General features: G+C 54.1%; 1 protein-coding gene across 1 annotated transcript in view; it reads right to left on the bottom strand.

Moving 5' to 3' along the window:
- RPTOR (regulatory associated protein of MTOR, complex 1) overlaps positions 1-14,889 on the bottom strand; it is a 400,798-nt gene that overhangs the window by 72,783 nt on the left and 313,126 nt on the right. The window contains exons 17-20 of the mRNA XM_011933231.1: positions 9,351-9,425; positions 6,353-6,418; positions 5,868-6,059; positions 4,639-4,779 (exon numbers count right to left, since the gene is read on the bottom strand). Of these exons, the coding sequence (XP_011788621.1) occupies positions 4,639-4,779; positions 5,868-6,059; positions 6,353-6,418; positions 9,351-9,425 (474 nt within the window). The remainder of the gene's footprint in view (positions 1-4,638; positions 4,780-5,867; positions 6,060-6,352; positions 6,419-9,350; positions 9,426-14,889) is intronic.

Here is a 14,889-nt window from a genome sequence, read left to right as displayed (position 1 = left end):
CTGCACCATCCCTGTAGCTGGGCGAGCGGCCCTCCTGATCTGGGCAGCCAAACGCGAGCTCCTGCCTCCAAACCCCTCCAGGCCTCTGATCACGAACAACAAGGCTTACGCGTGGCTGGGCCACCTGCCCCACTGCCCTCCTGGCCTCTTGTACCCACGCCCTCTGATGGGTACGCCCCTTGCTCTGGGCCCCTCCCTGTGGCAAGGCCTCCCTATGCCCCCAGCCCCATCCATACTAGCTCCGCTCAGCTGCCACCCCGGCCTACCGCCCTCATACCCAGCCCCTCCCCCAGCTCCAGGGACACTGTCTTGAGAGAAGAGCCAGGGTTAGTGCCCTGCGGGGTCACTGAGGCCCAAGCCGGACCAGCACGCCGCACGTGCCTGACCAGTGTGTTCTGGGTGAGGGCAGCCCTCCCTGCAGGGGCAAAGTCTGTCACACACGGGTTACTTTCTAACCGTGACCTGGTGCCAGGACTCAAGGGCACATGCATGTGCTTGGGCACATGCCCTGCCCCGCTGGGGACCCACGCACCTCCCGGTGTTGACACGGCTGGACTGACCATGGGCTGCCGGCCCACCTAGCCTCTGCCCCTTGCCCACCTGCCCTGAGGGCCGCCCACTCCACATTTCCAACAACACAGCACCGGGCAGCTAATATTTGTCTTATGACCTGTGCTCAGGCATCATAAAACTCAGCTCCTGTGCCCACGGCAGGCCCGAGCAGCGTCCTGGGAAGCATCTTGGGAGACCAAGGCCTGGGATTACAGAGGGGATCCCGTGAGCCAGGAATTTGAGGCCAGCCTGGGCAACACAGCGAGACCCCATCTCTACAAAAAAGAAAAACATTAGCCTAGCATGGTGGCACACGCCTGTGGTTCCAGCTACTCAGGAGGCTGAGGTGGGAGGATCGCTTGAGCCCAGGAGGCAGAGGTTGCAGTGAGCCGAGATTGTGCCACTGTATTCCAATCCGGGTGACAGAGACTCTGTTTCAAAATAAAATAAAACAAATAAAATAAAATAGTATCCAAACAGTCCCTATTTCCTCCTGAGGCCATGACAGGGAGTAAGCCCTGATCCAAGCCCTGCTGGGCCCGTCCCTGTGTGCGGTGCGGCTCCTGCCCAGCCCGGCCCCGCAGAGACTGGGGTGACACTGCGGGATCTAGCCCCACACTCCTGGCCTGGCCCTTCTCGACAAGGGAGGAGTGGCTGCTGACGGCAGGTTTTGTGCTTCACAGACAAGCTGAAGTTCAAAATAATTTGGGGGGCTAAGCTGAATTTGCTGACTTTTAAATTTTGTCAAGTAAGCTCATCAAACAAGACAACAAACAAAACCTACTTGGCTGTCACGGTCACCCCACACAGGAGAGGACACTTTTATTATTATCAAAAAGGAGGATGAATGTCACCTTTTTGGTATCCAGTACACATTGCTTCTTTGGAAAAGCAGCAGTAACACCCTCCTCTCTCCCTCCCCAGAGGGCGGCAGGAGATGCTCAGCCAGGTCTGCTCCCCGACCCCAGCCCTACAGCGGGCTCAGGACAGGCCCTGAGGACAGGCTGTGAGAAGGGGGCCGGCTCCATACCTGCCAGGCTCCTTGCTGCTTGTGCCCATGCCCAAGTCCCCTGCAGAGCACCGTGCCCACTCATGGTGGTTGGCAAACAGGAGAGAAAACCAGCTGTGATGTGGCAGGACTCCATGACGAAGACGGAGGCGCACCACCGGAGCTGGCACCCCCAGAGCTGGTGCACCCCCTGAGTCGGCCACCCCAGAGTTGGTGCACCACTGGAGTCGGTGCACCCCCTGAGTCGGCCACTCCCCGAGTTGGCACACCCCAGAGTCAGTGCACCCCCCGAGTCAGTGCACCCCGAGTTGGCACACCCCACAGTCCGTGCATCCTGAGTCACTGTACCCCTGGAGTCGGTGCACCACCTGAGTTGGCACTCTCCACAGTCTGTGTACCACCTGAGTCAGCACACCCCAGAGTCGGTGCACCCCTGGAGTCGGTGCACCCCGAGTCGGCGCACCCCGAGTCGGTGCACTCGAGTTGGTGCACCTCCTGAGTCGACACACCCCAGAGTCGGTGTACCCTGAGTCGGCACACCCCCCGAGTCGGCACACCCCGAGTCGGCACACCCCCCGAGTCGGCACACCCTGAGTTGGCACACCCCAGAAGCAGTGCACCCCCGGAGTCTGCGCGCCAGTGTAGCCTGCTTGGGGAGGCCTCCTGGTCACATGTGAGTGATGGTGTCTTTCTCTGACTCCTCACTAACCTTCCCCACTCCAGACATCACTCTGCCAGCTGAGGTTAACAGCTCTGTTTGCTGCTTCTCCTGCTAGAATGCAAACCCCCATGAAGCCGGGAAGCATCTCAAGTGCCTGATGTGGTACCCAGCGTGGGGCAGACACCAGAAAAATACTTGCTGCAAGAGTGAACCCTGTTAGATTTGTAAGAATAGAGCACTTATTGAAGGCACATTCTTGACAGCTGGAGCCTGGCACTCACAGCTCCTGCCTTCAGCCTCACCCCACTGCCCCTCCTGCCTGCTCAATGGTCCGGCCACATGGAAGGAAGGTGGCCCTTAGCCCCTCCATCTTCCCCACGCCTGAACCTCTGGCCACTGAGAAGAGGGGTGGCCCTGAGCCTCTCCATCTTCCCCATGCTTAGGCCTCCGCACACGCTCCTCCCACTTATCCAGCCCCTCCTGGGTGATGTATGACTCACCCTCCATAACCAGGTAAGAGCTGCCCCTCCACAAAAGCCTCTGCCTACCCCCTTCCCGCTCAGATGCAAGCACAGGCACAGCTCTCAGGAGCTCCAGAGCACTCCAGGCAGCACTTCTCCACAAGGCTCTGGTGTAATGACTGCATCTGCATCTGTCTCTTTGATTAGACTGCATGCTCCTGGAGGGCAGGGGCTGTCATCCCCCTCCACACACCCTGCCAGTGTCCCCGAGCCAGCCGTTTCCCGGTCGGCAGCACCTCCTCTGAACCCCACGGTGTCCTCGCAGGCCACATCTCCAGGATGCAGGTTTAGCAGGTGGCCATGCAGGCTGGTGGATGCCGAACCACTCCCAGTGGAGGGTGAGCTCCATCTTAGTGCCCCAGCAGCCAGGACCACGCCACGGGACGCAACCCGGGACAGACACCCAGCTACAAGAGGGCTCTTGGGGAACGCCTCACAGCTAACATCCTCTCTATTTTCACATTGTTTTTGTAAAGAAGAAACAAAGCTTTCCTTACTTTAAAAAGAATTTTAACAGACAAACCGCTGATTCGCTGCTTTGATCAGTGATGTCCACTAAAGGTGATTTGATGTGGGAAAAAGAATTCGGCAGGGGCTGAGAGAAGCCAGGTTCAGAAACCCGGCCATGAGGAGAACGTGAAGATAACAAAGTCAGAACCCACAGAAAAGGCTCGCCAGAATCTTACTTCATCTTTTCAAGATTTCAGTAGAAAATCTAGCATCCTAATGACTTGGGCTAATTCTAGAAGGGAACACACGAAGAACTTGCCTCTCCACACTTCGTCTGTCTGAGGGAAACCTGGCCAGATCACGTCCCTCCCAAGTAAAGCGGCGGCATCTGCTCTCCCAGCAAACAACCCCCAGCCCCTGGTCCACAGCCCGTCTCCTGATAGAGCCCATCTCCAAGAGAGAGTCACACTCAGCCAGCACAGGGACGCGCGAGGGGAGACACAGACTCTCCGCCCAGAAAGCAGCTCTGTGCTCCGGCTGTCGGATGAGTTCTCTGCAAGAGCAGCCTTCGATCTCACCAGCAAAGGAGGTCGGGAAACCAGTGTCTTGCTAAACACCCCTTTTGCGCTGGGGTGGGTGGGGGAATTTGAGGGTATGTGGAACCAACTTTTTCTAGGGATGGGAAACCTTGGACAATCATCAGAGATGTTCCTACATTTAAACAGGTGAGTAAGTTTTCAAGTTTATAAAACTGTTTTGGCCGGGCACGGCCACTCACGCCTGTAATCCCAGCGCTTGGGAGGTCGAGGCGGGCGGATCAGGAGACCAGGAGATCGAGACCATCCTGGCTAACATGGTGAAACCTCGTCTCTACTAAAAATACAAAAAATTAGCCAGGCGTGGTGGTGGGCACCTGTAGTCCCAGCTACTCGGGAGGCTGAGGCAGGAGAATGGCGTGAACCTGGCAGGTGGAGCTTGCAGTGAGCCGAGATGGCGCCACTGCACTCCAGCCTGGGTGACAGAGCGAGACTCTGTCTCAAAAACACAAAACAAAACAAAACAAAAAAACTGTTTTGTTCAGTTGCTGACATACAGGGGGTGTGGGGGGGACCCAGTACACAAACCTTCCCGCCATCTGTAGGCGGCTGCGTCTCTTTGGAATCGCAGTGGTGCCTGTGTGTGTTGCTCCCAGGCAGGAAGGAGACTACTACACAAGCTGCCGGGAGGCGCAACCAACTAAATGCCTTTAAATGAAGCAAACACACGGGTGTCTGGTAAAGAAACGCATTTTGGAGAGAATGAAACATGTAAAGATCTGCTCTCGAAATGATACACAGTGGAAACTGAGTGCTCCCTGCTGCGGTCAGGCCCACGCGGGCTTCGCCCCAGGGGTCACGGGTTCTGGCCCGGGCGCCCTGCTGCTGCTGGGCTGGGGGTTCACGCACCTTCCGGACCATGGGGCTCCCGTCGCTGACCAGCTGGGCCAGCATCATGGCCACGTTGTGGTCGATGGTGGTGGAGTGGTCCGTCCTTTCTGCAGAGTTGCCCACGAACGTGCCAAGGGCAAAGACCGCCGCGCAGCGGACCTGCAAGGCAGCAGGGGGTCACACGCATGTCCCACGCTGGGCCATGCTGCAGCTTGCCTTTCTGCCAGGGCTGTGTGCGGGTGAATCCAACCCCACAGGTGCTTGCTGAACAGCTCTCCAGGCCCAAGGCTCTCCTCGCACTGCCAGAGTGGCAACAGGGAAGGAGGTAGGGAGCAGCAGGGGCAGCCGCCCAGCTCCAGGGGTGGACGGTCAGGCTGCAGAGGCGGGAGCTGCATTGCCCCGGGAACTGAAAGACCAAACCAGGCGCCAGGGAATGTGCTGATGAACAAGGCAGGAGTTAGAGGAGGGGGCTGGGAGGGGCCACAGAGCATGGGAGGGTGGAAGGAGGGGAAGGTGCAGGCACTCCTGGAGGCAGAGGGGCGTGGGGGTCCCGGAGTGCACCAAGCACACAGGGCTCAGCCAGGGGAGCGACACCATGTGGCCCTGGGGTTCTGGGACCCCGGCTTAGCTCTGCCTCCGACACCATGTGGTCCTGGGGTTCGGGGACCCTGGTTTAGCCCTGCCTCCGACACTATGTGGTCCTGGGGAGAAGTGACCGTCCCTGACCTGCTTCCTCAGCTCTAAAAATGAACACCACCCTGTACCCTGCATAGGCCGGTGGGAAGAGTGAAGGCAATGGTGCACGCAACTCCCAGAATTTCAGCCTGCGGCCATTCTGTGGGCAGCGCCCCGCACCTTCCCCAGTTGCACGGGCACGAGCCACTGGCCTGTCTCCTTCCCCGTAAAATGGAGATCTAGTAGTCTTTGCCTTGCAGGCCAGTGAGGATGCAGAGCGGCACCCAGAGAGCGAGCACGTGACCCCTGCCTTTGAGGTGCCCTCCGGGACCCCCGCTTGCAGCTGTGCCACTGTCCCCGGGAGTGCACTCTGGGCCCGGGTGCAAAGTCCCCAGTGGCATGGCTCTCTTCTCACCAAGGTTCCACTGTCCTACTCTTATTAGTGCGCAGCCCTGAAGTTCCTGGACATGGGCCGGCCACACCTGCACGCGAGCAGACCTCTGCCTTACCCCCCGGGAGCTCCCGCCGTCGGCAGCCAGGACGACTGGGCTCTGAGCCCCCGCCTGACTCACCTCGGGAATGGGGTCGGAGAGGAGGCTGTAGAGCTTCTCGTGAGCGCTGTCCCTCACGCCGCACCACCTCGCCGAGTCGAAGTTCTGCCAGATCCTGCCGAGGCAGATGGCCACCCACTGGCGCAGCAAGGGGTGCGGGTCGTTGAGCTGCTCCAGGCAGATGGCAATGAGGTTTCCCTGAAGGCAGGCTTCCTGCAGAGGTAGGACCACAGACAGGTGGGCCTCTGCCTGCCAATGGCGGGCACGTGGTGGGTGCCTGTGCGGGACGGTGGCGGCCACCCGTTCTCAGGAAGCCTTGATATGCTCAATTTTCCCCATTGTAAATTCCTGATTCATATTCACCCTGCAAATGGCTGGCTAGATGAAGGGCCCGAGCCTCTGCTGGACACCCCCCCGCCCCCACGTGGCCCCACGTTTCCCAGTGGGCCCAGTTCCTCTGCAATGTCAAGGGTGGGCCCTGGGGCTGGGGGTGGCCGGGTGCTCACCTGCCCCGTGTTATAGCTGTTGACGATCACGGCGAGAATGAAAGCTGTCATGGTCCTGTGTTCAGCCTGGAAAACAAAAGCCAGTCTCGGTTGTCTCCCCCCAACGGAAACTCTCATTCCCAAAGCACAACAGCGTGATCCTTTCTGAGTCTTCACGATATGCGTGGTGCGTAATTAAAGTCACGAGAGCCAGCTTTACTGCTGGATTTTGAGTGGACGCTACAAAAATGAAAAGCCATTTTCAAAGGCCTGAGAGTTCTGGGCTCCCCTCCCAGAGTGAAGAGACTACTCCTTGGAAGGCCTAACACTGCAGGACGGGCACAGACCTGGTGGCTGTCTCATCTGTCACAGGCCAGCCATGGCTGTCGGTATGAAGCACCCAGACCTCACCTCCCCAGCACGCCCAGCACTCTGAGCACACGGTCCTGCAATCAGGGGCTCTGGCAGCAGAAGGCACGGAGCCAGCCCTCTAACTGCGTTTCACTGTTTTCCTCTTTCTGCTCTTCTACTGTGACTCATTTTCATTCTCTCCTTTCCTCTGAGCCTCTGCTGACCTGGAAACCACAGTCTATTTGCACGTTTTTAGTGGTGCCTCAGTTTTTTATGTGCACACTGCACGGTCTAGTGCCTCCTACGCTAGACCAATAATCCAATAATCTTGGATTACTGCAGGGCTCCCAAGGTACCCAATTCCTCCTCTTGTTTGACCCTCCAATTCACCATGAGTATTCTTCACTTTTGCAAAGCTTTAGATGCGCCAACACGTTTGCCAACTTCTTGGCTTTTTGCTGTGTCCTGCATCTTGCTTTTCCCTCCCGGTTCTGTTTCCTGCTCGCTGACATGCGGTCTTTCTAGCCATCGTCTGTGGGGTTCGGAAGGAGTAAACTGTTGGTGTCTCAACGCTGCTTACTGCACCCCCATTCCTGAGTGGTGACTGAGCCGGGTGCGGGTGACCCGACCACAGCTGCTTTCCTCTCACGCCGGGGGCTCCCCTGTCCCCTGCCGAGAGCCGCTGCTGACCAGAGGTCCACTGTCAGGGCCAGTGCTGTTTCCTCCTTTGCTGACGTTTGTTCTGGGAACTTTTAAGGTTTGTCTTTATGCCTTTGATATCTGCTGTTTTCATTATGATGTGCCTGTGTATGAATTTGCTTCTCTTTAACCTTCTCAGGATTCATCCTGCTTTTAAAACTGGAACTCTCCTTTCTTCAAATCTGGAAAATTCATAGTCACTATCTAACCAAAAACCGCTTCTCCACTTATCCTCCTCTCTCGTTCTGAACCATGCTGGCTACATGGTGAGCGTTCCCAGCCCGGCTCTTAGCCTGGCTTTCATATCTTCTCGCTCAGCTTCACGGACAGCGCTCCAGGTGGCTCCTTCAAGAACCCTCTTCTTGGCTGTCTGTTCTGTGATTTAATTCATCTCCCGAGTTTTCAACAACAGTGCATGTCTTTTCTTTTTTACAGCTTCAATTTGTTTTTTTCAGATCTGCTTATGAGTTTAGAAAAATCAATCACTTCTGAGGATGAGTAGGAAGCTCTGAATATTTTCTCGTAACAGGCACAAAGCGCTGAAGAAACAAAACAATGGTTGACGGTTTGACAGAATCACACCAAATTCTTTCCAGTTAGTCATTTAAGAATATTTATATTATTTACTTAGTGGAGACAGGGTCTCACTCTGTTGCTCAGGCTGGAGTACAGTTGTACAATCACAGCTCATTGCAGCCTTGACTTCCCCGGGCTCAGGCGATCCTCCCACTTTAGCCTCCTGAGTAGCCGAGACCACAGGCGTGCGCCACAACACCCGGCTAATTTTTTGTAGTTTTGGTAGAGATGGGGTTTCACCATGCTGCTCAGGCTGGTCTCGAACTCCTGAGCTCAAGCAGTCCACCAGCCTTGGCCTCCCAAAGTGCTGGGATTACAGGCATGAGCCACTGTACCCAGCCTCCTTTTCATTCTTTCAAACATGGCTGTCTCCTCAAAACTTCCACAGGCTGGTGGCTGAGGTGGGGCCATTCTTGTTAGCTTAGCTCACTCTCGTGCCCAAGTCACCAGTGGGCATTCTTCCTCACTTCTTCATGTGGGATTTGCTTTCTTCCTTATTCTGAAGAATGGGAAGTGATGGTTTCCAAAACTGACATAAAGTATAAACTTTAACTGCCTGTGATGATGTTTCAATACAACACAAAGTGCATGTACTATTTACCTTTTGGAACACAGTCCTGTTTGTTTTGTGTGTTTTAAAAAATCATTTAGCTTAGAAAACCAACTAGGGGGTGAAATGACATAAAAAAGGTCCTTTATACAGCCAAAGCTACCTACCACTGTGTAAACTAGCTAATGTACTTAACTATTCTGGCAATATTAAGTTATGGTAAACAATTATTTAGGCTATATCTATTTTGTTCTCATTACTAAGCTGGGAGCTAGAAATACAACATTATGAAACATTTACAGAATAACTGTATACCCTATTCATGGATTACTAATTTTTAAACAATGTAATACAATAAAATATACTGAAAATGTAAACTTTCGAACAACCTTCTTTCCTTCCTTTCCTCTCTCCCTTCCTTCCTGAAACGAGGTGCTTCCATATCTTGTTGTGTTCCAAGACCTTCCTAGGCGCCGGAAGCATCACATTAGAGATGTGCGAGCGTTTCTCGTATAACGCAGTGGACAGCAGGGAGAGTGGATCTGACTATTTTGCAAAGAAGTGCCAGTGAAAACAGACTCAAATAAACCAAAACAATCCATGTGTTGGGGTTAACTGCGCTCTTATTTAGAGACAGACCCGAAACAACAGCGGCACTCATGGTGCTGAGCAAAGGGCCATGTCTAACGTGAAGCAGTTGCTGACCCCGCGGACGTGGCACCTGCCGTGACCCCTGACCTTCCTCCTGTAGCCCCCGTCCAAAGGCCCCACCGCAGTGCGCCATGTGGGCAGAGGCGAGTGCTGAGTCCCAGGCCCGTGGAGAGGGTGCTGCCCGGTCCTTACTGGCATGTAGGGGTCCGCCAGGACCGACAGGAAGTACTTGTGGCCGTTGTCCTTCACGAGGTCCGCCTGGCACGACTGGAGAGAAAGAGACAGAGGAGAGGCAGTGAGTGCAGCATCCTGCAGATGCCTCAAGCTTCTCGTGGTGCGTGAACAAATGAGGGCATGGACTTCTTGGACCTCAATTATTTCCTCCTCTCAAGCCCAGTTTTCCTTTGAAAAACAGCTGCAGCAGCGCCTTGGCTAAGGGGAGGGATCCCACAAACGCCCAGAGGAAAGCAGCTCCCAGACATTCTTTCACACCGCTGGGCCGCCTGCTGGGGAGCGTCCTGCAGCCCCTGCCTGCACCCTACTCCTCTCCAGGCGGCCCACTCCCTCCCTCTGCCCTCCACACTGGAGCACATCCAACCAGCACCAACCAGCACTCACTTGAAACCAGCCTGTTGGTGCAGACCCGGCCCCGCTCAAGCTTTTCTTGGGGGTTTGCTTGGACTTACAAAATATTGAAAAGCAATCGTGTGTGAGGCAGTAGATCCCAGTGGTTTGTATGTACAGTCCCACTTGAGCAGGCGCTTCCCACTGGCCCGATTCACCTTCAGGGGCAGGCCCCAAGTGGGAGGTTTCCTCGTGCTAAAGCCGCTGTCAGGCAGGCGACCTTCCCACGCTTCAGGCCATTCTGTGCCTGTCCACACAATCACAGACACACGGCCATGGCTCGCCACAGTCGTGAGGACCTACTGTGTGCTGCCAGCACAATCACAGCCATACGGCCATGGCTCGCCACAGTTGTGAGGGCCTACTGGGTGCCGAGCACTGGGTATTTGTGCCCAGCTGAGCACAGAGGCTCATGTCTATAATCTCAGCACTTTGGGAGGCTGACGCAGGCAGATCATGAAGTCAGGAGTTTGAGACCAGCCTGGCCAATATGGTGCAACCCTGTCTCTACTAAAAAATACAAAAATTAGCCAGGTGTGGTGGCACGTGCCTGTAGTCCCAGCTACTCGGGAGGCTGAGGCAGGAGAACTGCTGGAACCCGGGAGGTGGAGGTTGTAGTGAGCGGAGACTGCACCACTCTATTCCAGCATGGGTGACAGAGCAAGACTACATCTCAAAAAAAAAAAAAAAATCTGTGCTCAGGTCGTGGAATCAGAGATGAAACCACACACGTGAAAGCAGTCTGAAACTGCAGTACAATGTACAAATCATGGACGCTGTGTTTCTTGGAGAGGGACCCACAGAGCATGGGTTTCTAGGATCAATATCTAGAAACTGATCAGTGACAGACACTGCATCCACAGAGTGAGGCATGTGTTCCGCCAGCTCCCAGCATGCTCCTCTCCAGAGGACGAAGGCCATCCAAGGACAGAGGACAGGAATTTTAAGAACTGGTTGTCTGAGGATCAAGAAGAGAACGACTCTCTGGTGCAGCCCTGCATGGCTGGCCCTTTGCCACTGAGGCAGGAGTGATTTTGCAGAGGGAATCCGCTGGTTATGCAGCCCAGAAGCCCCTGACCCCGCCATTTCTCAGGGGTGCTCTTATAATGAGGTGTTTCTGCCTCACATCAATACACTGATGAGGCGGGTTATGGGCTGGGCTGCTGGAATGAGAGCTGAGTGTGATGGGGAGCGGGTGGTCAGGGAGCCGGGCGCCAGCCTCAGATTGCAAGCTGCTCCCCCGAGCTGAGGAGGCCAATTAAGCAGGCAGTTTTCAAGCAACAACTGGCTTTAGCTGGAGGTTTTGACAAATAAACTGAGACACATCGACCGCTGTCCATGTAAAGACTCAGCCCAGAGGGCCAGGGCTGCGCAGAAAAAGTACCCGGTTCTGAGAGTGAAGGCACATTCCTTTGTTTTAACCAGAGGTTTCACAAGTCAAATTGAAGCCCACGCATTCACAGCGAAGCTCCTCAAACATGTCTCATGAGTGCGTAACGAAGCATCACTGACTCAAATCTTACTAATTCTGAATTTCAGGCATGAAATCAGGGTGGGAGAACTTAGATGTGCCCTTGGTATCAGAGTCTCTGGCAACTCTGTGGCGTATACTACCAGATCTCTGTTTCGGAGTCTGGCAACTCTGTGGCGTATACTACCAGATCTCTGTTTCGGAGTCTGGCAACTCTGTGGCATATACTACCTGATCTCTGTATCGGAGTCTGGCAACCCTGTGGTGCATACTACCAGATCTCGGAGTCTGGCAACTCTGTGGCGTATACTACCAGATCTCTGTATCGGAGTTTGGCAACTCTGTGGCGTATACTACCAGATCTCTGTTTCGGAGTCTGGCAACTACGTGGCGTACACTACCAGATCTCTGTATCGGAGTCTGGCAACTCTGTGGCGTATACTGCCAGATCTCTGTTTTGATATGGTCATTGCGCCAGGTGGGAACCACAGATGATGATGCCTTTTCATACCTTCATTTTCAGCACTCGGCAGGGGTCATTTACATATCTGTTTAATACACAGATTTTCACTAACTCAAACTGCCCCCACCCTCCCTGCAGGCAGGAACCTGGGAGCTCCCGCTTCACTGGTTAAGGGGACTGGGGTGCACTCTCTTGGCTGCTGCTCACTAGCCCAAATTACAAGCACACTTAGACCAAGGGCCTTGTTAAACAGAAGAGGAAATAAGACTTGAAACTCCCTACATGCAGAACGGTAGCCAGCAGGCGACACACACACGCTGCGTGGCACAGGCTTGGTGGGAAGACCCGGCAGGCGACACACACACCCTGCGTGGCAGGGCTTGGTGGGAAGACCCAGCAGAGACTAGGGGCTCAGAAGAACGGAACGGTGCCGGCAGCACGAATCTGCCAAAGCTGCCTTCTCAACAGGCTCCATCTTGCTGGGCTTGTTTACTCCAGATCAAACTATGGTGGTGACATGTTAAGGCCAGAGTAGAAAGCAGGTGCAGAGGAAAGAGCAAGAATATGAATTTTTTTTTCTGAGCAAGCCCCCTTTCCTCACCACACATTGAAGCCAATTTTGATTCTTCTGCGTGTCAGGATTTCAGGAATTTATATATTTTTTAATGGGGAAAAGGGAGGCGAGGAAGAGAAGAGCAAACACAAAGTGGGAAGATGCAAGCATGTATTCATTGTTGGAGCAACTAAAGATGTGGTTTGCAAACAGATACGAAAATGGGGCAGAGACCAGGAGAAGCCCCTGGCCAAGGCCCTGCCTTCTGCAAGGTGTACCCGTAAAGCCAGGGCGGGCTTTCTTCCTCTGAATATTCTGGCAAAAGATGTCATGGGAAGAGACCCTTCCTTTATTCTCCTTAACAAAGTTTTTAAGGATTATTTTTGGAGAAGCAGGAACACAAGAATTACGCCCAGGCTAACAGACCACCATGCCTGATGGAGAAGGCTTAAGGAGGCAGGATGATGAGCCAAGCTGTGAGCAATTTCATGCGAACACTCTACCACTCACATTCTGATGTGAGCACAGAGACAATCACAGAGCTACAGGGCCATGGTTCATGTCCACTGGGTAGAAGTCTATCCCTTGTTATGAGCAGGGGTGCTGGAAAGCAAAGAAAGTTTCCAACAAGAAAATAGCTCCTGAGTGAGCCTTCGGTGGTCTGTTCCCATAACATGAGGATGCTACCGGGAAGTCATCTGAAGGTAGATGGAGGGCTGTGCTGAGGTGTTTATATTTGCAGTTTTCACAATGGTGGGTGCCAATAAAACTGGTAGTGCCTGGGAAAATAATACCAAAGTAGGGATTTCTGTTTACCGGTCACAAGAGCTCACTGTTCTTCACGACTTCAGCAGAACATCCACTGAGCAGTGGAAGACAAGCTTTCTACCTCAGGCCTTCACCCCGGGCACAGTGCATTCCCCACTCGCCAAGAGAGGCAAGATACGTAAACATAAATATATATATTAATGCAGACATACTGATTTTCTATAAATGATTAATTCTAATCCAGCACTTTGGGAGGCTGAGGTGGGCGGATCATGAGGTCAAGAGATGGAGATCATCCTGGCCAACACGGTGAAACCCCATCTCTACTAGAAACATAAAAATCAGCTGGGCCTGGTGGCACGTGACTGTGATCCCAGCTACTCCGGAGGCTGAGGCAGGAAAACCGCTTGAACCCGGAAGGTGGAGGTTGCAGTGAGCTGAGATCAAGTCACTGCACTCCAGCCTGGTGACAGAGTGAGACTCTGTCTCAAAAAAAAAAAAAAAGAAGCCCTTTCGTTACTCTCAGGCCAGACATACCCACGTCTATAGTGGCCCTGAATGCTGTGTCTGATGTCCATAGCAAAATCACTGGCATGCTTTCCGTCTTTTTCGTACATGTCCTAAAATTTGCAGGCATCAAGGATCAAACATTAAAATGCTACAGACAGGTACAGACTGAGACGTCCTCTGTCCCTACACGTAATCCTTATTCCACTAATCACCTCTTCCGGGGGACCCGCTGTTCAGCCCGGGCTGACTTGGGTTCACATGTCTGTATGTCCGCACGTCTGCATGACTTCCCCAGCATAGACAGAGTGCTGTCCTGCTGGGCCTGACACACTGTCCCTGAGCCCACACTGAGTCATGGTAAGCAATGTCCTCCCCCCGTGGCACTGACAGTGAGATTCCTCACAGTCTGGTGTCAGTAACCAGCAGTGTGGCAGTGGTGACTGAGGAACATTTCTGAATAAAGAAACCCGTCTTCCCCTTTCTCTTCAGCTTCTCAGACTTTGGGGCACACCGAGCTCATTTTTTTGCAGCTTCGGGAATGTGGCCGACACACGGAGCTCATTTTTTTGCGGCTTCGGGAACGGGGCGCGCTCCCTCTGCCTGTCGGGCCTTTGTCCTCTCCGCCTGGGGCCCTGCCCCCCAGCACGGCCTCTGCAATGGCTTCTCTCCCCACCCTTTGCAGGGACTTGGACTGCACTTCCCAAGCTGCTGCATTTGAGTTAGCCATTTCAGCTCTGTGAGGACAAAAACCTGCATTATTAGTCTTTATTAGTCCCAGGAGGCAGCACGGTCTGGTTCCTATTAGCCGGTCAGTAAATGTTTGATGAATGAATAAAAGAACTCATGTTTGTGCTGTGGAGAAACATCACAATTTCAGATCATGTATACCAATCACACCAGGACCTGCTTCCCACCTGAGAGCTGCTCTGTCTGCAGTGAGCAGCGGAGGGGCTCCCTGTGCCCAGTGTTGCCAGTGGCAGGGCTGGCAAAGGAGCCCTTGGACCGCACAGAACCCTGGGCATTTCTGGCTGGAGTAGGTGTCTGAGCTGGAGCTTTCTGGACCTGCGATGAACCCTGCCTTGACCTCAGGTCAGAACTGTGGTGCCTTTCTCATCAGAAAATTCCAATACTAAGAAGAGGAAATACAGCAGCGAAAGAGTGCGGGACAAGAGCCAGCCACGAGCAGGGGGGAAGCCAGGCTGGGGCTCCCCTGCGGGCCTCCTCAGTGGTGGGGAGCTCGCTCTCGGCTGACCAGGCTCCCCATCCCCTCTCCCTCGCTTACACCTAGCAGGCTGAGCTGAGATTTGATCAGGCTCCAAGCAGCCTAACCATAAATCATGGG

Source organism: Colobus angolensis, unplaced genomic scaffold (genome assembly GCF_000951035.1).
Source record: "Colobus angolensis palliatus isolate OR3802 unplaced genomic scaffold, Cang.pa_1.0 Scaffold1, whole genome shotgun sequence".
NCBI classification, from domain to species: Eukaryota; Metazoa; Chordata; class Mammalia; order Primates; family Cercopithecidae; genus Colobus; species Colobus angolensis.
The sequence above is the reverse complement of the archived record's forward strand: the minus strand, read 5'-3'. Positions and strand labels throughout refer to the sequence as shown.